The sequence below is a fragment of the Acanthopagrus latus genome, chromosome 11 (genome assembly GCF_904848185.1).
Source record: "Acanthopagrus latus isolate v.2019 chromosome 11, fAcaLat1.1, whole genome shotgun sequence".
Taxonomy (NCBI): Eukaryota; Metazoa; Chordata; class Actinopteri; order Spariformes; family Sparidae; genus Acanthopagrus; species Acanthopagrus latus.
This window is the reverse complement of record NC_051049.1, coordinates 14,953,301-14,977,786: the sequence shown is the minus strand read 5'-3', so window position 1 is coordinate 14,977,786 and position 24,486 is coordinate 14,953,301. Positions and strand designations below refer to the sequence as shown.

The window sequence follows — 24,486 nt, the reverse complement described above, 5'->3', positions numbered from 1 at the left end:
AGATTAGGTCAATTCAGCCTGAGGCTCCTTTGCTTCACAACACCAGAGGCTGTGGTTTTCCAGGAGTCGCTGTGAAGTGTTCTAGGTAGGCCTCACAGTCAAAGGCCTGTCTTCAGCAGCCAGTAATGAGACGATAAACCCAATAACTCATGTCAGCTGCTTGTGTTGTGTACGTCTTGATTCGTGGCTCCGGTTAACTGAAGGCTAAAGCATGTCACTGAAAGGTGAAATCTCTGGAATGGTAGATAAGCAGCCAGATGTCTGAGGATAAAGAAGCAGTAGATGAACAATGCAGCTTTTTTGGGACAAGTCAAGGCACTGTGTCATCTGTCAGTTACTCAGCTTGGTATGCAGAATGAAGAGGCACTGACCAATCACAGATAAGTCTCAGATATAAGCAGGTAGGAATGTCAGACAGCACAGAACGACTTATGACATTTTACTGTGGACAGCCTCGATCAGAAAGACACATCTCTATGTGAGCATCAGTATCAGTGCAGCACTGGTCGAACTACTGCTACTTGGACAGCGATCCGGTTTGTACACATACTGATGGATTTTCTTTTCTTAGGAAGCAGGAAGGAAAGGAGACGACACTGACTCATGTAGCTGAAACGTTTCGGTTTTCTTATACAGTACAGAGCAGCATTAGTCATAGTGACCAATCCCATCATGAGGTGTGTTTTACATCCTCCTGGTGATATAATCGTGTGTGACTCAGGTAGTGGAGCTGACGTTCATGTCCAAGCTCCTCTTCTTGTAGCCAAATCTGGATTTCTTGTTTTAGAAGTTTTATCCAACAATTTTAATCAAAAATCTTGATTAAATCCAAACTAACCATCAGTTCCACAATAGTAAAAACAAACTTTAACCGATTGAGTCAGTGGTAGAACAACAACTCGTGCATTCTGCAAAGTAAAATTACTGTTTATGTCAAAATGAGTTTGGTGGCTTTGAAAAGAGAGATGCAATGGCTTCGGTTTCCCTGTCGGAGAGGGCTGTAAGGTGAGCAACGTGAGCTGGCGAAAACATTCTAAATATAGCTTGTTTTTTAAGCGGTCAAAATGTGTTTTTCCAGCAGACAAAGATTTAGCATTTCATGCAACCCCAGTTAAAAAAAGCCGAACTATCCCTTTAGAGGTTCATGAGTCAGACATATGATGATTGAATGATTATGAATAAATTATGCCATAAGATATTACCACAATATTGCAGGGTAGTTGAGCAAAAATATTTATGGCAATAAGATAACATTTTGAAAAATGCTTTATTATTTATGATGAAATGATGAAATGTGATGAAATATGGTCTGATTTTTATATCATTTTTCATCAATTTGATGAAGTATTTTCTTTTGTCAGGTTTTTTTATTGCCTGTCATGCTTTATCTAATAAAAAAATATCTAAATTATTTTACTCTTGATACATATCTATTTTGTGTTATATCACTACATATAACAGGAATAGGATTTTCTCCATCTCGCCCATTCCTAGTAAGAATTAAAAATGCTCAAACACATAAGTCTCTATCTGCTTGCTTTGATAAGCAGATAAAGTCTGTATCAAGGTGAAACTTCTCATGATACAGTTACCTTTTGCCTCTCTTCAGATGGTCTCAGAGAATGCAAATCGACCAACTGTGATGGTGACACAGACCTTTAGGAAACATTAAAGGCTGATATTAAGTAACTTCACTGTAGCTCCTTGACAGATCTGTTAGTCGCTGGCATGAAATTACAGTCAGTGGATCTTTCTCAAAGCTCCTCTCCCATGAAACCCACAAACAATGGCCCGCATTGTGCTGCACGGAGAGAAAGAGGGATACGAGTAAGGAAACGCAGGCAGGAGAGAGGAGGAGAAGAGGCAGGAGAAAGACTGCCCCCTGCGTAGGTGGATTCCTGAGCTTAGTGGTTAGAGATGTATTCTGCTATATGTTTATCATTATGCCCATCTATGAAACAGGCTGTGGGAGCGGAAATCAACTTCCTTCAGCGGATATGTCTTTCCACTGTATATTATTTACTGGTAATGTGTGCAGATGTTTTAAAAAATGAGACAGATGAACAAAAACAGTTAACAGACTATCGTGTGATGAATGAGACAGACATTTAGTGCCTTTAAGTGAAGAAGATTGGCAAGATTACAAATGCAAACTATCTTGCAGCTCATGTATTAAATATTTTCTCTTATTTAGCGTTTCAGATGCTTCAGTACCTTAGAAGGGTGGGGACAGGATTCATGTCAAACAGAGTGCCAAAGAAGGGAAGGGTTTGGAAAAAACAGCAAAAAGGGAAGTCAGAGGAAGACGGGAAAGCCCCTTCCTATTCTTCGTCTTGTGAGTAATGTTCATTGGCAGCATATTTCCTGGTATCACCTCTTTACCTCACTGTCACCCAGCACCTCGTCCTAGTCCTCGTTTTACAATTTATTACCCTCAACTTGAGAAAGGTGCTGTCATACACTCTTTTATGACCTGCAATTTAGAGCTTCATATTTTTCAAAAGTATTTTTATATCCACGTTTTTTTTCACCTGTGTCCTTTTGATGGTTGTTTGGTTGGTTTGACAGCAAAATTAAACAAAAACTACCAAACCGATTTCCACAAAACCTGGATGGAGGATGTGTCTTGGCTCAGAACAGACTCAGGATAAAAGGAGCGGATCCAGGATTTTTCTTTACAGTTTCTTTAAACATTGTAAAATAGGGTGTTTTTCAACACATTTGTTCCCCTTGTCAGGGGAATAATTCACAGATCTTGATGAAAAGACACATTTCAGTTTAGCTCGTAGCTGTGAGTGAGTACAATTTAATGTGATAAATGGGTTTGTTGGGCCTGGTCAGAGGTCTGCGCTCTGCTGAGTGCCATTCTAGTTCCAATTGAAGTCACTTATCAAATATAATAACTAAAGATATTTACATATATGATACATTTTTTTCCATATAATTAGCCAGTCAGTCAATATAAATACATCTTATTACATCTCAAACTGAATAAAAAGTACACGTTAGCTCAAGCTGCATTTCTAGCTTCTGATGTACATCCATTTGCTCCTGTAATTTCTTCAAGCTAAATCATTTTGAGTGAACTGAATATTGTCCACCCACAACAGCTAGTTGACTAGTCTTGTATGTATAGCAAGCCTTTTCCCTGACCATAAAAACATACTATGATGTGTATTTTGGTCTGTTATATGCCAACTCATCGCCACCACAGGTTCCCTCACCTCAATAGTCTTTCTCTTGATCTTCTTCTGGTGTTCCAGGCGTTCCTTTTCTTTCTCCACAGCTCTGGTGGACTCTCTCAGTCTCTCCAGGTCCTGCTGGTATGTCTCCCTCTGACTCTCCAGCTCCCTCCTCTCTTCTGCCAGATGCTCCTGCATCAAAACAGCGAACCATGTTGAGTTGAAAAGTTTTCAAAGGTATCTTGATTTCTTAGAATATAACCTGTATTTGTTCAAATTTGGGGAGACTGTGAGAACAAGGATGCTAATCATTGGTATCTTTTGGGTTGTCCAGTGTTATGTTTTTTCTGGTCAGAGATGCACAGAATATTGGGAAGCATATTTATGCGAAAATACCATTCGAGTTGGCAAAACTTAAGTCTTTGATGAGACTATTTTTTCTGTAGTTAGTGAAATGTTCTCAACTATCCTCTAAATAAAGATTTGAAAAAAAATCAATACTTAAATAACCTGTCTGCAATATTTGCAGTCTCTGAACTGACACATGAACTTGAAATACAATTTAAGGCCCTTTATGTTGTCGAAAAAACACTGCAGAACAGCTTTTTGTTTAATTACAAATGCCACAGAACAAAGTATAAAGCAAAGAAGTAAGCTCGTCAAATTCAGCCTTCCACATATATATACAATTAAAGCTGTTCCACAGCCCTCAGGTGGGACAGAGCGCTTCACCTCCAGTCGTCTGCACTCCTCCTCCCTCTGTCGGAGTCTGGCCTCGGTGGCCTCGACTTGCTGGCGGTGCCGCTCCCTCTCCCTCTCCCAGCGCTGCTGCTCCTGCCGGTGCTGAGACTGCAGCTTGTGGAAGCTGGCCAGCTCCTCTCTCTGCAGGGCTATAGTCCGCTGTTTCTCCTGCTCCAGGAGAACGTTCCCTCTGTGGCGGCCCGGGAGGGAGGCCCGCTGCAGCTCAATGTGACTGTCCCACTGTGTCATGATGGCCTGAAGACAGAGACAGGCACAAGAGAAATATAAAACAAGAAAGTGTGAATTTTTTAAACATACAGAATATACCACATATTTTTCTGAGACATCAGTGATGGTAATACCTGCAGACTGTAGAGCCTTTGGGAGAGCATCAGAACTCTGTCAAAGAACTATAACGGAGACAACACAAAGTTAGACCATTTTCAAATAAACACAAGCATCACCAGAAGAACATTTCATTGAATTGGCAAACTTCTCATTGGTGCATCTTTCCAGTTCAGTTGGCATGGCAATGAATATTAACTCTGCCAGTGTTGTGAAGCACAAGGTGACAGACTTTACCTCAGCCTCGGGGAAGGAGTTGGACCAGATGCGGTTCCATCTGGGAGGAGAACAGCAGCTCTCATCAACCTAAGCAACAACAGTCAGACAGCGTGTCAGGAAATAACATGATAGCATTGATCAGGGAGAATAATATCATTCTGCATGGAAAGTAACGTTTGAAAACCTTTTCCTCAACGTTGATATGAGAGCTAAGCACCATAAGATATTAAATATTGTCAGTAATGAGGATAATAAGAACAAGTTAGCATTTTTGTAATTCCAGTTCTCTCATCTCAAACTCGATGGGGTTTTTGGTTCAATGTCTGAAATGAGGTCTGTGGTTGACCTAAGCTTAAAAGGGTTTCACTTTTTGTTCTAGGTTTGTTCTGAAGTTTGAAGTTGTCAGGGACATTCAACAACATCACACTGAACATAGAGACTCATCTAATCAGTAGCCACCTTTAAAAAGATGTTGTAAACTGCTTCCCAATGTGTAAATTGCTCTATCCGATCATTCTCAAAGAGCAAGATTTACTGGAACATAGGTCAGTTCATAATTTTATCAAAGTTTCATTTGTTCAAATACAAACAAAGTGACGAGAGTGAGGCTAAAGTAAACATCACAACATGGTACCTGTCCAGATGACTTGGTCTTGTATTACAATTTACAGGAAAAACAGAGTGACTCATCCTAATATATACTCTGTGTGTGTGTGTGTGTGTGAGTGAGTGTGTGTGTGTGTGTGTATTTGCATGCATGTGTGCATGTGGCGTGCATGCGTTGAGCCCCTACCGTCTGCTCTAGGGTGTGACTGTCGCAGAGGTCTTTGAGCTGAGGGTCAGAGCTGGCTCTCTGGCTTCTGTCTCTGTTTCTGGACTCGCCAGAAAAGTTCTTCTTCACACTGCCATCTGGCACAGACACACCGTCACACAAACAAACACACACAGACAAACACACACAAATAATGAAATACATACATAGAAATATGGACAGTCACAAACATTGCACGGAAACAACACACACATATACATGTAAAATTGCACCCATAGCTGTCTTAAATTCATTTTGTTTTAGATAGAAAAACATACACATAAATTCAAACAATTCAAGGAATAGTCAAGAACAGCCTTTTATTTATTTTTATTCAAAATTCATAAGTTATTAATGGGATAAAAGCCACTGAAATACAACTCCAAATCCATTAGCTGGTAGACTTCTTCAGGGTATGGATTGTGCTGGACTCACTCTTACTGAGGATGGTGGGGCTGCTGTGGCTGCTGTCATAGCCCCCAAAGGTGTCCGCTCGCTTTGGCAGAACCCCAGAACCGCTCCCTTCCTCCAGCCGTGAGGTCGGAGACGCCTCCCTGACTCCAGACTGCAGCAGGTTCTGAAGATTCTCCACTGAAGTGAGAGAGAAAACAAATTAAGGCTGAAAAGCTGGACTCAGTGACAGGTTAAGGGGGAAAAAGAAGAAACTGAATAATACTTATGAATTACTACAGAGCTGATGTGAGCAGTACATGAAGATAGGAATATGTGTGTAAAATTTACACAATGCCTCTGTATCAAGTATCATGCAGCATTGTCCTACCCTCGGTGATGGCTCCTTTGAGCAGGGTCTCCCCCTGCTGGAGTTCTGAGGCATCTCCTCGTAACAGCAGTCTGGACCGAGAAGCTGCATCCTCTGCACCTACCACAGACTCTGCCAGGTCTGCAAACAGCTGCAGCTTCTCAGTTAATGCCTGTGCAATCACTGCATCCTTCTGGCTCAAACGTTCTACAAGAAAGAAAAAAAAACCTTACATAACTGACGGGCTCACCTCTGCATCTTACCAAATACTCTAAAGCTTTGCTGCAAAAACACAACATCTGTATGTCCTAAAATAGCTTCAATCTAATGAAATGAAAATGCAGAGAAACAGTAAGTCCACAACTTAAAGCACAACAGTTTCAAGGTTAATATGGGACATGAGCACCACCTTGTGGCCAACTATATCTGCTGTTCTTTATGTATGTATGCAATTGACTTCTCCATCCGCAGTTACCTTGAAATTCTTTGAACCTGAAGGCTCGAGCCTCTTCCTCTTCGCTGAACAGCCTCTCTTCTGTGTGAGGACAACTAAAAAGGGACAGGACGGGGAGACAGAGAACACAAACTGAGTAAGAGATTCACACATTTTCTTTACAAAACATTCCACAAAATGAAAATACAATAGCAAAACACAGTTGTGTATTCATCTCTGCGTATATGCAGCTACCTCTCAACAGCTTGTCTTATGTGTGTCATCCAACTGTTTCTCTCCTCCTTGGAGGTGGTGTGGATCTCGTACATCTCTGGTTCATTGGAGGAGGCACAGATAAGAAACATGGCTTTCTCCTCATGGGCCACTTCCCTGACGATCAGCTTCTGCAGAGAGATCACTGACGGCTTGTTGTCCTGGGTGGGTAACAAGAAGGAGAAGATGAAAAAATGAGTGGACAGTCAGCGTTTTATTTCTTAGTAGTACTTAGTGGTATGACATTGACGAGGCTACAATAAATTCTGTTCCCACTGACATCTTATCGCACATTGCTCACATGTGACAAGACATATTTTGTGTTTCATCGTGCCACACTTAGGAAAAAAGTAAGTGAAATCAGTTAAGTCACTCACCACTGTGGCAAATACATATCTCTGATCCTTCTCTTGTAGCAAGAGCAAAACATCTGACAAGAGAACTGCAAGAATATCTGGAGGGGGAAAAAACAAATCACATATGACACATTATTTAGACTTCTGTCTATGAGCTGGAAAGAAGGAAGATGATATAGCAGATGCACAAGTACATGATGTTTTATAATGCCATATCACCTTTGAGCCTGCCAGAGGCAGCTTTCCAGTTGACTGTGCCCTCATGCAGCAGCCGTCTCCTGCCCTGTGCCAGGTCCTCTCTGCGAAACACACGGCCATCTTTGATTTTCCCCAGTGCCTTTGGCTCCATCTTGTTGTGTATGTCTCGGAGTCGAGAGTTCTTCTCGTGGAGATTAACTAGCGCGTCGACCTGAACAATGGTGTCTTTAATCAGACCCAGTGACCGAGTCAGGTCCTCATGCTCCTCTGTACCAGCTGGAGACAGAAAATACATTTGATAATTTATGGATACAGCAACATGAAAAGATAAATAGTATATGAGTACTCTCTTTAAGAGTAATATGTTTACCTTCAGTGTTTTGCAGAATGCGCTCCACCAGCACTGGGTACTTGGTGATGCGCTGCGTCACTAACAGGATACACTCTGTCACTCCTAACCGCCGTACGATGGACAGGTTGTTAATTTTCTGAAAGGAAAAAAAAATTAATTGTTTAATTTACATTTATCACACTGCAAGTGGTCCTCACATACTCTACTGGAGAGGTAATGTGGATCAAATATGACATTATGAATCACAAGACCACTTGAGTGTCTCACCCGTATGATGTTTTGGAACTTTTTGTTGTTTTGCAGCTGTTCTTTGTAGTAGCTGACAGCCTCAGTGTGGTGACTGCAGAAATCTCCATAGCAGTCCTTCATCTTCTCACCTACTTCACCTGAAAACTGGAGGCCATAAAAGAGAACTGTCATGGGACAGCTCTGCATTTGTGTGCTGGCTAATACTGCACCCTTTGCTGTCTACATATCATCTGTGCATCATATTGTGCACCAGTACTCAAGAAAACAATGCTGGGTGTTTGTTAGGGCTGATGGATATGACTTAAAAAAATTTATTGTTAGACATGTCACACATCTCCTCCCCACCTGTGAGATTAGAATGTCTGCCACTCTGTTGACAGCGTAGTTCCTGTCGTTGGGTGAGATGAGGTTTTCTCGCTGCCGCTCTTTCAGACGAGACAGGAAATGTGTGTGGAGCTCAAGGAGGTTTTCCAAGCGGGGGAACAGACAATCCAATCTGCCCGCGTCCATCTGGAGGTTCTCCTTCAACTCCCGGACATACACATGCAGCATGATCTTCAGTGTTCGCACGTGGTGCATCTCGGTCTGCATCAGCTCTGTGCAATGACATCAGTTACATGTTTATGTTCTGACATGTAAAGCACATGGACTGGCTCACAAAGGGTACCTCATTCCCTCCATAACCTTTTTTTCCCTCATATTTTTCTCATACATACACCTGACTAAAGTTGCTCCTTAAAATAGCACTTTTACACTTTACAAGTCAAAGTCTGTTTGCTGCTTCAGAGGAGTATGGCTCCAAATGCAAAAAAAAAAAAAGTTGTATAAAGCCTTTTCTGACTCCAGCAGGCGCTGCACAACATCTTGAGTGATGTCACTTTCGAACAAAAAGATGTGGTTGAGGAGAAACAGAGAAGGGAGCTTGGTGCATCAATTTTGATGTTAATCAAGTGCAGTGCCATATCAGCGGAGTACACTTTCTAAATGAAAACTGTCAATAACTTCTATTTGACCCTGTCATGTGTGTAGCACACATGAGAAAGGCTGACATTTAGACAAAACCATCCAATCAATGAACTAGACTAGTCATCAGTCAACCGGACAGGAGACCCATCGACTGCACAGGTACAGGTCTAAGAAATCACACTTACCATATATCACATCCTGTCTCTTCACCATTTCTTTAGAGAGTTTCTTAACATGCTGCTGGTCAACTGCTGAACTCCACGACTCTGCCTCCAGGTCCTGAGCGTCAGACTCCAGATCAGCTCGCACTGCTGCATAGTGAGCATCTGAGGAGAGGAGCAGAGGCATTACAAACTACTTCTATGGATAATAGTTTAGCAATGTTAGGGACTGACTTAATGTTTGGTCTTTTCATGTTTTGACAGGGCTAAAAATCATACATGGATAAAGTGACAAGGCAATATGAACCAAGTAATCTTGACTCAACAATGCAATTTGTACATGTTTTGTTCATTAAAGTCAAACTTTCTAAAGTCTTAAATACAAGGCTTTACCTGTCACACTTTGGGAGAATCAGCCCATGATTATGAGACTACTTTGAGTGCATGAGATTAACTGTCATCTAATCCTGATAGCAAAATGCTCTGTAAGAGTCAAAGATCTGTGTATAAATAAAAAAGGAGATTTAGCTGAGAGGTGGAACAACAGATTGAGGTCTAGTTATTTTTATCTATTTACACTTCGCCTAAGTCTGAGCACATCCTAATCTGGGCTCAAATAAGAAAAATGAGTTGCAGGGTTTAGGAAATATCAGCCATAGAGACGTCTCGCTTCTCTCGAATATAATGGAACTAGGTAGCACTCGGCTTGTGCAGCTCAAAGCTAAAAAAAAACCAAAACATTGGAATATCTCCAAAACTCTGCAACTCAACAACAATGTCTCCAGAAATCATTACCCTGCTACTCAAGATTAACCACGGACCAGATTCATGTTGGAACAACGTTCTTTCTGTATTACCGTGCAAATGCACACTTCGTGAATGTTGTTTGGCGCAAAGAAAATAATTCCCACATGAAACTGCTCACATCAAGGTTTGTGGATTAGCTTCAGTAACCGGGTCATGTTATTTGGATGAGACGTTGCTATTAAGTTTTTCATATGTCATTCATTGGCACTCTTGTTCCATTATATTCCAGAGAAAGCGGACATCTCTACAGCAAATATCTCATAATCCAGCAACTCATACCAAAACAATCTAGATGGATAAAAGGCACCACAGAAAAAATAAAATAAGTGTTTGTGGCTACGATTCTATAATGATATCATCATTATAGTGCCTATAATGGAAAGCAAATACAAGACAATGTATGCTGCTGCATACTTTGGTTAAGTGTCCCACAGACATATTCAAATGAGTTTTTATACTCTTGCTTCAGCAATACACTGTAAAGCACCAGAGAGGGAAAAATAAGCTGCTCCTGATGGTGCAGTAGCTTTCTGTGTGGAAAGCTAGCGTCTGGTTAGCCTTTCTCTCTCTCTCTCTCCCACACAGTACAGCCCAATGAGAAGGGTGAGATCACCCTGGACTTCACAAAATACTCTCAACACTCTCCTCCCATGGATTTAAGAAAACTCCCCAAAAACAAACTACCACTCTGCACTCAGGTGAATGCATCGATCACAGAGGCCTGAAGAAGCTCAGAAAAAGTAGTTGTAATAAAATCCAACCAATTTCATCCAAGACTGAAACTGTTGAGTTTCAAGCTCCATCCCCACCTCAGTCAGTCAACTCACCTTCAACGATGATGGACTCGGTGGTGGAGGGAGCGAGTGAAATGGCATCTTCGTTGCAGCGTTTGGAGCGGAGGGCATCGGTCTCATCCATCTCCCCGGGGAGGGATCTGAGGGACGACAACCACAGGTCCAAGGTGGCGTACATGCTGACACTAATACAACTTAATCCCACTTGCCTTTGCTAGTCTAAATAATCATCAATGTCCAAAGACAGAAAGAAAGAGTCCAACATTTTTCCATCCTCTTTCCTACCGACTCCCCGTCTTCTACTTGTTTACACCTTCTGCCTTTGCCTCCCTCTCCCTCTCCCACCGCCTTACAATCTCCCTACACACTTTTCTTTCAATGCAGCGGAAAAGTGGTCCACTTCTAAGAAATGTCTAGACTCAGTTGTTCTATTAGAAAAGATAGCTTGCCTTGATATGTCAACTATAAATATACACCTTATGATGACATACAGGAAATAGTACTTCAGCAGCAAAGAAACTAAAAATAACCCCCATTAATATACAGCACATCCTGTAAACACCTACAGTATTATGAATTTGAGAGAGCTTATTTTTGTGGTGGTTAAAAAGAAACACAAAGAAAGAGAGAGACCCAAAAAAAGTCAGTGATGCTCACCCTGAGCTGTTGTGGTCACGGAGACTGTAGCTAAGGCTGGAGGCAGGGGCTGCAGTAGAGCTGGTGGTATGGGCGGAAGTCGGCTGAGTGCTAGGTCCCCACGGACTAATGGTCATGCCTGGGGTGCTGAGAAAACCAGGGTGGCCATCCAGGGCCTGAAATGAGGCTGGGCCCAAATGATCCCGCTCTCTGTCCCGATCCTTCAGCGCTGGGGAGGACAGACAAGAGAAGAGTGAACGATGGAAATGAGAGGATGCAGAGGACGAACATGAGGAGAAAGGAGGACAGGACCGAGAGAAAGGAGAAGATGAGGAGGTGGCTGGATGGCTGTTTGACTCCTGTCGGAGTCGACACCAGTATCTTTTCTTCCAAGATTGAGGCAGGGATTGGAAGAGTCGGCAGGTGATCAGGTCTCGGTGCATCAACAGTCGAACGCCAACACGTCTGGACAGACCCCGCGATGAGGTGGAGGAAGATGGGGAGGAGGAGGAGGATGGTTTTGCAGTTATGGAGCAACCTCTGGAGGTGCCTTTGGGTTTGGTAGCATCTTTAGTAACAGCTAGCTCCATTGGGAATGTCTCACACTATCGAGAGAGGAATGTAGCAACCCAAACTCCGAGGTGACGTTCAATAGTCTCTGTTGCATTATCATTAGATATCAACAAAATGAAGTGATGTGCCTCCACTGGCACAGAGAAGGTGGACAGGCGGAGGGCAGCATGAAGCCAGGTTTTATACACGACAGCCCAGGTCCTTCACGATTGGTCCCTTCTAGAAATTACCTTTCTCAGACCCCCTGCACAAACTACTGATTGAAACCAGGTGAGGCTCGGTGGACTCCAGCTGTTCAGAGGAGAATAACAACTGCTACAGGAGATTAACTTAAGCTGCTGCGGCTGCCTCCTGCGGGTTCAATTACATGCAACAGGAGCTGCAGACCGTTAAAGTAGAAAACAATATCACTTGAACTGAACCAGGGGTTAATGACTTTACTGGTCTCAATACGGCTAATTATCACCTAATTATTATGTAGAAAGACACACACACGCAGACATACACACACACCACAGAAGACCAAGACCCACTTATCACAAAAATCCAGTAGGGTTCATCTTTTTTTTTTAATCCTCTCCAAACCCCCAGAGAGTGAACCAGCTTTTTAATTTGACACATAGGGACCACAACATCTAATCAATGTCTCTACCTGCTTCAAGTGACACAGTTGTTAGTGGGATTCACAAGGTGTGTATTGTTCTTACCAAAGTGAGGGGATCCTGATGAGCCAGTCCTTAGTACAGAATCTCTCTGCATGGAGAAAATAGAGCAAGATAGCATTATTCCCGGTGCAGTTCTCTCATGCTTTTATCAGATGAGTGACAGATTACAAAATGCCTTAAAATTGTCTGTACTGTCTTTACCAGAGCAGCTAATACGCACCTCCTAAAATATGTAACTACAGAACATAAAGTGGGGGCTAACAAAGAGAATAAGACTTGTGGTTGCAGGTAAATGACTCGCTTGTTGATGCAGAAAACATTCTCTAACACAACCAAATCATATTTCTTTCAACATATGATTAACGAACAACAACATCTGACAATTACACAGGCATTTAGTGCCGCAGTGGTGCCAAGACCACAAAAACCAGGCTTAAACAAATCCTATTAAATATTCAACTACAACTCAAATTCGATGTTGATGGCAACTTCATTCTACCAATATGTTGTGACAAAAAGGTATAAATGTATCTTAAATAGGGACAGTTCACCCCCAAACTATAAATACATGTTCACCTCTTACCTTTAATGCTAATTATCAATCCAGATTGTTTTGGTGAGGCTGAATTTTGGAAATATTGGCTGTAGAGAAGTCTGCTTTCTCTCCCATATAATAGAACTAGATGGCACTCGGCTTGAGGTGCTAAAAGCTCCAAAAACATACATTTGAAAAACTCAATAGCAATGTCTCATGATCCAGTTACTCAAGATAATACACAGACCCTGTCTTGAGCGGTTTTATATATTATGCAGGAACTACTTTCATTCCGTATAACCACACAGAAGGAAGAGTGCATCAACTCACGGAGAAGAGGCTAACTAATCAAGCTAGATAGATACTTTATTGATCCCGGAGGAAATTCAAGTTAATGGCACTAGCTAACGTTACAGCTCAACATTAACATTTACATCCCACACTGTCATGAGTACAAGTCTCTCGTTCATGACTAGATGCACTCAACACAAAACAAACTAGTTCCTACATGAAGCTGCTAACATCAAGGTCTATGGATTATTTTCAGTAACCAGGTCGTGGTATCTGGAAAGAGACATTGCTGTAGAGTTATTTAAACATTTTTTGCACTTGAGCGCCACAAGCAGAGTGCTACCGAGTTCCAATATATTTGAGAAAAAACACGTCCACAACTCAACAACTTACATCAAAACAATCTAGATGGATAGATAGCACTATAGGTAGGAAGAATAATATCTATTTTTGATTTTTGGGTGAACTGTCTCCTTAAGCATGTGTCACACTAATATTGCCTTTGTTCTTATCAACTGTTCATCTATTCTTTTCACTCAATTAGTTGTAAGTGCTACTGATCCTTTGTCTGACTGTGTAAATGTGTATATACATGGTATCTATGTCCAAGGCAATAGAAAACAGTGGAAGGCTAATTATAGTGACATAGCTGCAGCCTTAGTCCTTGTTTTTCTGTGCTCCAGTGTTGTGTTTACCTTATTCTTGCTGCTGGTGCACTCACCCAGCAGAGACTTGCAGCTCTTGTGAACGTTCACAGCACAATCTGAAAAACAGCAGAGGAGGAAAACACAGTCAGCACTGCATTACATAGAGAGGACACAGCATACAGAGGCAACAGATGGGATGTCTGGATTGAATATGAATGGGAACTACGATACAGTAAACCAATTTAGAAATTTAAAAACCAATCCATCAGCCCCTGGAGGAGCTTTTCAAATTAAAAAGGTTTTTTTGCCTGCCGCCATCAACAACCACAACGTCGAGTATTTGTTTTCAGACAAGTATTCTCATTGCAAAAGTGAAAGAAACACTTCTGGCCCAGGGGGCCTGGTGCAGAAGGGACCCTGTGGCTCCTGTTTGTTTACAAGACACAGAGTCAACCTGTAGGCAGATGAGGAACTCCCTTTTTCTCAGTAATGCGTTTCTCATTTAGTGCACTTTCCTCCCTGTAAGGAAAACAAAGCTCCTGTGCAAGTTTAGATAGAATGACTGATTTTTATCTCTGCTATTTAACAGGGATACAAAACAGAGATGTTTTGGAAAGCCTGGCTACTGTATAAGGTAAGCAACAGAAGCCCTTCCTGAAGGACTCCAGGCAGGCCAAACAAATTAAGTTATCACTATGCAAAGCTTGATCCCAACCGAGGCAGGTCAAACCAGACTGACGTGGACAAAAAGCACATGGCCTTCAACGCAAAACATAAACGGTATACAGATGCACGCAAGTACAGAAATGCATATACACCAAAAAGAGAGCCGCCTGATTTGTTGCAACAGACTTCAGCTGACTGCAAGTGGGTCTCTCAATAATGGAAAATACCTTGGTTAAAAAAAGGAAGAACATGTCAGCGATTAGAATCAGAGTGTCATTGTTTTGTGTGTATCAAACTGCTCAGACTTTATTTTAAAAAGGAACAAAGGTCTTAGTGTCTTTGTTTTCAGTTCATCATTGATTTTCTCAACCATACATTTTGTTATTTTTCTTGTGAAAACTAATTCAAACTTGACCAGTAACTCCTGTTTATAGCAAGTGAGCATGATTCCCCGACACTGCCCCCTTTACATTTACCATGTTAAAGAGTGGACGGGGCAGTGAAGTGATTGTTTGAGTCTGGTTGCATAGCCTGTTGACAAAGGTGGCACACCTGTGAACAACACAGTTCACAGGACCCGCACTAGCAACTTCCACTAACTGCTGTACCGGCTAATGTAAAGGCCTCTGTTGCTTATTCTCCTTCTGTGTGCTGGCACAATGGAGACACTGACAAAAAATCTTCTTCCTGCGCAGTAAAGCCATGAAGCAGTGAGAGATCATTTGAGTGTGGAGGAATAAATAATAAATGCACATAAGTTCTTTATGTTAGAGAGTGTGAGCATAATCTAATATTTCCTCTCTGATGCAGTTCAACTCTACTGTTTCACTTCATTTATTGCAGGACAGAGGACAGAGAGGGTCGGTTAAAGATTATGAATGAACAATTGCTGGCCGAGCCGAAGGATAAGAAAACAGAAAGTGGCCTCTGAATAATCTTCACCAGCAGTGCTGCTCTGTCCCGTCTTTTGAGTTGGATCCAGCAGCACTCAAATGCCACATTTTATTCTGGATCAGTGCAAGCCCACTGAATCCTAATGTAGACACAGAGCAGTGCAGTTTGCCCCAAAGCACTGAACTTCGAACACAAAAGACACTAGAGCTTCAAAGATTCATCAATAACCAAAAATCATAAATAGTTCACAGCTACTCTGACAACGGATCACCTTAATCATTTTTCAAGTAAAACTGTCAACATCTGGTGGTTCCAGCTGCTTTAATGTAAGGATCTGCTGCATTCCTTTTCTCATTTATGACGGTAAATGAAAAGTCTTTACGATTTTGTATGTTGATTGGACAAAAGAAGCAAATTAGAGACATCATTTTGGGCAAACTGAGATGAGCAGAGCTTTCCAGGGGGACGTTTGTGGTAGGTAGGTGGTCAGAGTTTATGTCTCCGTGTAGAAAAACTTTGGCTATAAAAAAGCCCAGATTTGACATTCCAATGCTCCAAATCATCACAGAGACTGATCTTAATTATTGCATATTCTAAATAATTTGGCTCCCTCAACATCTATACTTGATCATATATATTCCGACAGGAAGTTCTGTAAATCGTTTCTCTTTAAACATGATTTTGGGGTGTCTGACATTAGTTTGCACAATTGGTCAATAGCAAAAATAAAAAATACAAACACATTCAAGGACATCTTAAACTGTAAAATGTCAGTGTGAGGCTGAGGCACAGGCTACATCTACATTAAATGCATTAATTTGTTCATTCAGGATTTTGTAAATTAACTGATGGCACTTTCCAAAACTGACTGCTTCAGACCGAACTGTCCTCATCAGATTTCACTCAGTTTTGAGGCTGGAGAATATAATGTTTTGTTTTTATACCTTTAGAGAATATAACAGGCACAGAGATAAGTGGGCTAACAAACTCACCAGCAGTCAAGCAGCCAAACCCAGGATCATTTCCCACCTCGCTCCGACTAAAATTCCACAAAATTCCTTCTCTCTGCCGGCCTGGCTCGTTTCAGACAAAAGCACAACAAGTCTTCAACGTTTCATAAAGTTGACCAAGCCTTTAGTGCATCTTCAACAAAGCTAAGAAACACTGACGATGCAAGGCTGGGAAAAAACTACTGTGAAAAAACAGGAAAAGATAAGACAAACTGGTAGGTAAGCAGACCAAGATTGTCGTTGCAATAACATCACTTCCAGTCATCATTGAGGAACTCAAACATAAGCCATTTCTGTTAAGGAATGTGTAGTAGGAGTGATTTTACCCAAACTCCATCCAAAAGAAATTGTGCTTATTGGAAGTCTGATATGATCCTAAGATAAGCAAGAACTGTGTGTTTTCTGTTTACTGATACAACAGCTTATCAGCAATGACTTGTTGCAGCTACAGTACAGACCACCCTGACGCTTTCAGTGATGGCACAGCGTGTGATGAAAATATACAAACACTGCACTCCAAAATAAGCCACAGCCAACAGATCGACACCTGCACCGCTTAGACACAAGGCCAGTACCACTGCTAACAAAATAATTTACATGTATATTATCAGAGGGACATCAACCAGCTCTGCTACTCTTGACTGGTGTGATTAGTACCAGTCACTCGGTCATATCAGCAGCAGCGTGGTTTGCAGCAGATCCACGCGACACTCAGCCCCCCCATCAAAACCACCACCATACCCAGAACCTGCTGACTGGTAACTACCCTATCACACAAGAAGCACACTTGCGGCGTACAGCAGTGCACAGTTCACTGAGTCACTCAATGCACTAGAAATGCAGATGAAGCAAAGGTCATCACTGCGACCGGCAGAGGGTTAGAAGGGCAGAACTTTCCTTGGCCTGTCCAACGTGGCAGAAAAGAAACCACCCAACAGACTGAGCAATGGGTGGAAAGAGATATTAAAAAATTGCTGCTACTCTTAGTCTTAAGAGAAAATGCATTGCCTTGTGTTATCTTATGGGACATGACTGGAATCGGCAGTGCTCCTGATAAGGAAGGGAGTGTTATTCCAAGGAAACATTAACCCAACAGTACACTTAAGAGTTGTTCTATCATATATACTACAAACACTGTTGAATTCAAGACAGTGTGGGTGGAACTGGAGTTTCCAAGTCGAGTGGTTTTGTCACATAAACTAGGAACTGTGTAAACACCACTGATGACCATTCCCCCAGCATGACAAAGATGATCTTTTATTCTAAATATGTTTTCCATTTGTTAGACCTTCAGGTTTAGCTTTTATCTATTACCTATATACAAGATTTGATGCAGAGCTGTGCAATACAATACAATCCTGATTTAGGTCATTTCTTATGTAGTCACTGGTACCTATCACAATATAGCATATTTTCTGTGAATTAAATCAATAAATAGTTAAAATATATTGGCAGGGTCTTCCTAATTGGAACAACCTTTTCAGTGTCATTTCCGTTCCTTGCAGCAGAAGTGTCGTCCCAATGATGAGAAATCTTGCCTTTAAGACAGCGTATCTTAACACAGCAAAATTACTGATACAGTGTAACACGTAACCATAGACATTTTTCTATCATCACAAAATCTTCATATCACACAGGCCTACTTTGACACGTGCTATAAAGTTCTTTTAAAGACACTGACTTAACATAAATTTCAGGTCAAATCTTATAGGTTTGTGAGAGTGTGGTGTTTTTTATCGGCCACAGTATCTGTAAAAAAACAAAAAAACTTATTAATCTCACACAGTGTGACTCTAAATGGTGTCGTGCCACCATCTATGGTGAGCATTCAATATGTAGGTTAAGCTACAGCTATTTTCTGCTACGGTTTTTCTTTGTACTATTCTTGGTGGAGGATCAACCACAACCCTGCCACCCTATGCAGATCTTAGAAAATCCACCACAAAAAAGTTGTTAAGACCAACTTTTACAAAAAATAGGTCATAACAGCTGTTTTAAAAAGCTTCCTGTGCATGCATGGGTGTGTCACACTCTCGGCTCTCTGAGATGAAGGACAAAAAACATCAACACTCGGGGCAAACTCTGAAGCAGCCAGCCGACCTATGACATCATCTAGTGAAACAGGAGGAACTGGGGCTCAGGGAGGCGTTTACTCAGTGAAGCGAACCATCTCCCCTGGTCACATTTCTCACCCAAAAAAGGAAGGGTCACGATCACCACTTTGGACCAGATGCTACTAGAAGATCAAGCTTGGTTGAAAGCTGAGGAAGGAGTATCAACGCCTTAATAAATATTTTATACTTAAAAAGAGAAAGACATACACAGATCAAGATGATTTTTGCTTCTGTTTACTCCCCTTTAGATCTAGTCGCCACCACCTGACTAAATCAGGCCAACAGATGCAACGAAAACAACAATTTAGAGGTGGAAATCTACTGAGAGGAGATGTTAACCTTAAATCTTGCAACAACAACAACAACAACAACAAAAAAGTCAGACACCCAGAAAGCCAGGCAATGCTGGAAGGCAAATCAGTGATGCATGGAGAAGTGGTGTGCTAACAGGGTGAGATGGGTGAGACCCAGAGTCAGTGGAGTGGGCTGTTATGCACCGGCGGACCTGCCAAGCACAATTAGCACCATGTGACCCAACCACAGAGAGAGAGAAAGAGGGGAGAGAGAGAGAGAGCTCAGTCAGAACAGTAAGGTGGAAGAGTAAGAGAAAAGCGAGAATTTGACAGTGAAGATTGACAAAATTTAACACATCGAGGATTATGGCGTTTCATAACACCCGGTCCAGTTAGCAGCTCCGGTCTCTGAGCCAAACACACAACGGTCAGGGAGCTCAGGAGGAAAGACAAGCGACAGTTAAACAGCGAGCAAAGCAGCTTCGACCTACACTCCCTAATCACAATCTAACTGTATATCTGAATAGTGTGAATTGTAATAAACCCCCCTTTTATATCTCAATCATTACAGCCGAGCTCGGGTCAAGTTATCTTGCTGGCTAACGTTAGCTAACCATCACCTGTTGAGCCTTAAAGTCTGCAGCAAAGGGGGGAAAAGGCAATAAAGTGAAACTGAAGGGCAGCTGTACTCCATTTGGATTACAAAAACAGGCAGCGTTGGTGTGTTTGCCGAGTCGTTTACATTAACCATCACTTTAAGCTAATTAAAGCTAACCCCAACTAACCTTGTTTTTTCAAATAGAAGCGGTCGTCGGCAGGCTAACGCGCTAAGTGGCTAACAGTTAGCAAGCTGCGCGTTAAAGAAGTTGCCGGGGTTTGATTTGGGGCCAGTTTGGGGAACATTAAACATCGAGGAATCTCAAGAGGAGGCTTCCCTCCTGTCAACACGCCAGCTCAAATTCGAAAAACGAAACAGCGAGCCCTCAGGAGGGGAATTCAACAAGTTGGCAGTGATTAGCATTTAGCCGCTTAGCTAGCGGTCAGGATGCCCGAGAAGTCCACTGAGCGAAACAACGGGAGTTATCCACCTGATCATCGCTACTGTAGCTGCCTCTTACCGTTCCGACGAGACCCGGGTTTATCTGGTGCTGCTGCATCCGAAAGGAAACCTAGTCAGCACCGTGAGCTCGATAAATCAGTTCGGCCATTGAGATCAACAGCAACAAGTATCCCACATTCTTTGTTTTTGTCCAGTTTTGTGTCCTACTCTCACTGGGAACAATCTCTGGCATACAAACGACGCATTCCACAGGCTGATTCTCGGCTGAATCCCCACAGGGCTCGCTGCAAATTAAAGGGGCACTCACTTGTTTTCACACGCCTGTGTGCGTGTGTGTGTGTGAGTGAGTGTTAGTGTGTGTCAAAATGTTAGAATCTGTAACTTTGTCACTCTCAAGAGCCACATTTGATGAATGGCGGATCCTCTCACACAGATAGATGTGTTATTGGTTTCTGGTTAGTGTCTAAAGGCAGCAGTGCAGTGTGAGTCTCCCTGGATGTGTGGTGTGCCCCGTGTGCCTGCTGAAACATGCCAGAGCAACTTTGTTTAATAAGCACACTATTGGAAACAATCATACATTACACCCCCCTCCTCCTGCTGCTGCCAGACAGCATTTATAAATGCTGTTGAGGTATTATGGTCCTCCTCTCACACAGAACAGAAGGATCAGGGGAAACTTATTAGGTTCCAGGCATGAAATAATGAAGCGGGAGCGCAGGATGACTAACCGGCCCCTCTCCTCAGACAGCCGAGAAAAGAAAGTGGAAATGGCACTCAGTTTGTAAGAACAGTTACGTTTCCTTGTTTCTTTTATCTGAAACTCTAATTGGAGATGTGATTTTTTTTTTTTCCACCAACAGACCACATGTCTTGTGAGAAATCGGCCTTCAAATTACAAGAATGTCCACGCAACCCCCGATTAGACAACAGGCTGGCTGTGCCGTGAGGAATTGCCCTGATGGAGGATGAAAGTATCACTTCTAAATAAACTTGTATGCACTTGCATGCCCGTGGAAGATCAGTGCAGTCACTATAGGTTGTAGTTTAACTGCATTACAAGGATTGCAGCTTATTTATTTACTTAACTTTAATATAGTATAGTTAAAAGTAAAAGGGTCATGATTTAAAATGTGTCTGTTTTTCTTCTGCCAATGATTTGGAAGGAGCTGGTTCTGTGTGGTTTATTTACCCTTTATTAACCTTTATTTCAATAAACTGTCCATCTATGAGTACATTTAGACTACTCAAGTTACATTCTGAGGTATTTTTCCTAATTTACACTTCTTTATGCTTAAACTCACCACGTTTTGGAGGAAATGCTATAAGTGAAAGTTTTAGGTTACTTTATAGATTAAAAAAAATCATATATAAAACACATGAACAATATTTATAGAATGTGATATTTCATTGTTATTGCTGTTACGGTACATATTATGTTGTTATCAGTTTACCATCTTAATGTGTATTTTCTATTATTTTCTGTAAGTTAATTGTGTGTTTTCAATATCTTTGTGTATCTTTGCGTTAACATTATTTTGGTCGAGGCTTCAAATAAACCCTCCAGGTTTATCTGCCTCTTCCTGCGCTGGATGATATTTTATATTCTTGTTATTTGTGTGTATTTTCTTGAAATTGTGCACAAAGAACTCTAATAAATCTGACAACCTACCTAATCTAACAGTATGTAAAGAAGCTAAGAGGAGCTAACATTAATAGACCGCTGTTCATTAATGCATCTGTACCTAGAATGGCGCTCAGCAGAGAGCTGTTGAATTGTACTCAACCTCAAATACGTTGCAACACGCTTTATAGTTAAATCAGTCAGCGGTATGGAGATATTAAGAGACATTTCACTGAATTTCAAAAGGTTCTGTTAAAGGAAATGTTAACGGATGTTAGAAAAATGGATGTTAAAGCAAGAAATTATTATTTTCCAGAAATTTGACCTTTTCATTTCCAAATTTTTAGTTTCCAAATCTCTAAAATCAAACTGCACTTAACCGAGACCTCATGAAGTGGTAGGAAGCACAACAATCACTTTCTTTTGAATTTTACCCCGCACAGTTCACCAGTTTGAACTCTTCCAATAATTATATTTTGTAGGCTTCTCTTTCAAATATTTTGTACAATAAAAAGGTATTTGCCCAATTTAAGTCTGCCTTGCACTGGAATCTACTCACAAACTGTTTTACATGTCTTTCATTGGGTGTTGCAGGCTTATCAGCTGACCTGCAGTCTGTGAGGAATGGTGTAAGAGATGACGTCAGAAAAGAACAAGGAGCTGTGAGGTGCTGAAATGTGCTGTACATGACGCTGTGGTTGCCTCCAGACAAAGCAGGGCCCACTTTTTCAGTGTAAGTATTTAACCAGCACATAAAGCACACAGGAAATGTGAAGAACATTTCAAGCCAGACAAAAACGGTGTTAAGGCATGCTGCAGAATCGCATAAACAGCTGTCGGAGGATGGTGTTAATACATCAGATAACACATCTAAACAAGTGAGAGGAGTTGCGCAAAACTAGGACCCACAGCACTGACGCAGTGTGAAATGCTTCAGTAGTTTAGATGTTGTTCAAAGAGGAACTGATATGCAACAACATCTTCCTTTCAGCAGAAATGCAAAAAAGAAAGGCCACCGTCTGTATGATGTGTGATTTTTTTTGGTATGAAATTGATGTGAAGAGCAAATGCCATAACAAGCCACATGTCAACACGTGTGTTAAAATAACATCCAGTCAGAAATAGTCACTTGTTGCACCCAGCATATGAGTATTTCCTGACTGCTTAATGAATGCTTTATGATTTCTGGTTAGGTGTGTGTGACTGTGTGTGTGTGGGGACGGAGACACACACCGTTTGCTCCGACACGTGGGCGAGCGAGCATGCGTGCAGCAGCGGGTGCATAAATAGATGTGTTTTTGTGTGTGAGCTGAGCACCTGTGCACATTCTCCGCCCGCGCCGGGCGGAGGGCAAGCGTGTGTGCGTATACACCTGTGGTTGTGTAGGTGTTACTCACTCATGCACTGCAGGCCATGCTTTTTCTGCAGGGTCTTGCTGCACAGTGAGCAGGTGGCACAGCTGGAGAAAGAGCCAGGCACCAGGTAATGCCTGTTGCCGCCGCCAGACACTTTCTCCTTGGCCTCCTTCCCCTTCTCTTTCTGCTGCTCTCTTTCTCGGCTCTTACCCTGCAGAGGAACAAGAGGCACAGACACAGACGGAGGGTTTTACATGCAAATCTGTGTGTACTCTTTCCCCGGGTGTGACATTGCATAATCATGTCAGAGGCGTAATGTGGTTTTTAGGTAGTTAAGTTACTCTTGTGTGGAGCAACATGCACACCAGGATTGGTCTTAATCATATACAGTATATATTATCATTTTTAGCTCTTCAAACGTTTCTCATGCCAATTAGATCTCATATGTCATTGCAGTTCGGGCAGCATGGTTTGTTGCACAGTGAGTTCAATGTGTTTGTGATATGACCTTATCTATATATATATATATACCTTGTCTTTATTGAAGGAGCCAGTCACCCTGTTCCTCAGGGAGCTGAGAGTCCTCTTCACCTTGGTGCCTTTCTCCACCTTCTCTGTACGATCCTCCTCATCCTCATTCCTGGTCGAAGAGGCAGAGAACGAAATTCACACTGAAATAATGAAGACAAGAACACACCAAGGCACAATGTCTAACCACACAGAGGCAGAGCCGTTTTAGCTTCTACTGTGCTCTTGTCAATCATGTAAACATAAGAAATAAATAGCTGTCACGAATGTACCTCTGTCCTAAAAAGCTACCCAGCATGTCAGTTACCCCGAGCGTGTGCTTTATGCTAACATCAGCTGCTACATGAGTGCGTTGCCTCTTCCACTGGGCTCAGGGGTTGTGTGCTTTGTGGTAGTCGGTAAGCGACTGAATGAACTTAAGCAAAATGGCTGTCACTAATGTACTTCACTCCAAAGGGCTACCCAGCATGACAATTTCTTTAAGCTTTCTGCTAACATTGACCGCTACAAGAGTGTGTGGCCACTGCAGCTCACTCGTTCCTAAGGTCGGGGACTGTGTACTGTGCTACTGAGTTAGCAACCTGCGCAAGTAAAGACATTTTCTACAAATATAACATAAAAAGGCTCCTAGTATAACTAACCAACCCTAACGTTAAATTGAAACTCTCGCCAAGAAGCAACCTAGGCTTTATTTGTGAATGTATATGTCATGTAAACACATATTTACGATGAAAGAGGCACTTTTAAGATTAACCGTAGTTTCTTTTTCAGGCAAGCTAATTTTCAATGGAGTGCAGGGGTACTCTTACGCTAGCATCAAAATCGCTATTTTTAAAACACTGAGAAGGCTCAACACAACATGAAACTTTGCTTGTAGTATCACCAGGGTCTCTCCCGAGTGCGACCTAACAGGAAGTGGAGTAATTTTGGACCTCCTAGCTGTTTGGTCAC

The 24,486-nt window shown here is 41.9% G+C and overlaps 1 protein-coding gene across 2 annotated transcripts in view; it reads right to left on the bottom strand.

The window, feature by feature from the left end:
• arhgef18b (rho/rac guanine nucleotide exchange factor (GEF) 18b) overlaps nt 1-24,486 on the bottom strand; it is a 47,907-nt gene that overhangs the window by 11,539 nt on the left and 11,882 nt on the right. For both annotated transcript variants that reach the window (XM_037114494.1, XM_037114495.1), the window contains 21 exons: nt 23,539-23,647; nt 23,050-23,218; nt 14,043-14,110; nt 12,564-12,609; nt 11,305-11,512; nt 10,681-10,787; nt 9,071-9,211; nt 8,265-8,515; nt 7,938-8,063; nt 7,689-7,806; nt 7,340-7,594; nt 7,142-7,218; nt 6,747-6,925; nt 6,534-6,607; nt 6,080-6,265; nt 5,734-5,889; nt 5,281-5,396; nt 4,506-4,574; nt 4,286-4,333; nt 3,915-4,178; nt 3,225-3,374 (listed from right to left, as the gene is read on the bottom strand). In XM_037114494.1, coding sequence (XP_036970389.1) covers nt 3,225-3,374; nt 3,915-4,178; nt 4,286-4,333; nt 4,506-4,574; nt 5,281-5,396; nt 5,734-5,889; nt 6,080-6,265; nt 6,534-6,607; nt 6,747-6,925; nt 7,142-7,218; nt 7,340-7,594; nt 7,689-7,806; nt 7,938-8,063; nt 8,265-8,515; nt 9,071-9,211; nt 10,681-10,787; nt 11,305-11,512; nt 12,564-12,609; nt 14,043-14,110; nt 23,050-23,218; nt 23,539-23,647 — 2,917 coding nt within the window. The remainder of the gene's footprint in view (nt 1-3,224; nt 3,375-3,914; nt 4,179-4,285; nt 4,334-4,505; nt 4,575-5,280; nt 5,397-5,733; nt 5,890-6,079; nt 6,266-6,533; nt 6,608-6,746; nt 6,926-7,141; nt 7,219-7,339; nt 7,595-7,688; nt 7,807-7,937; nt 8,064-8,264; nt 8,516-9,070; nt 9,212-10,680; nt 10,788-11,304; nt 11,513-12,563; nt 12,610-14,042; nt 14,111-23,049; nt 23,219-23,538; nt 23,648-24,486) is intronic.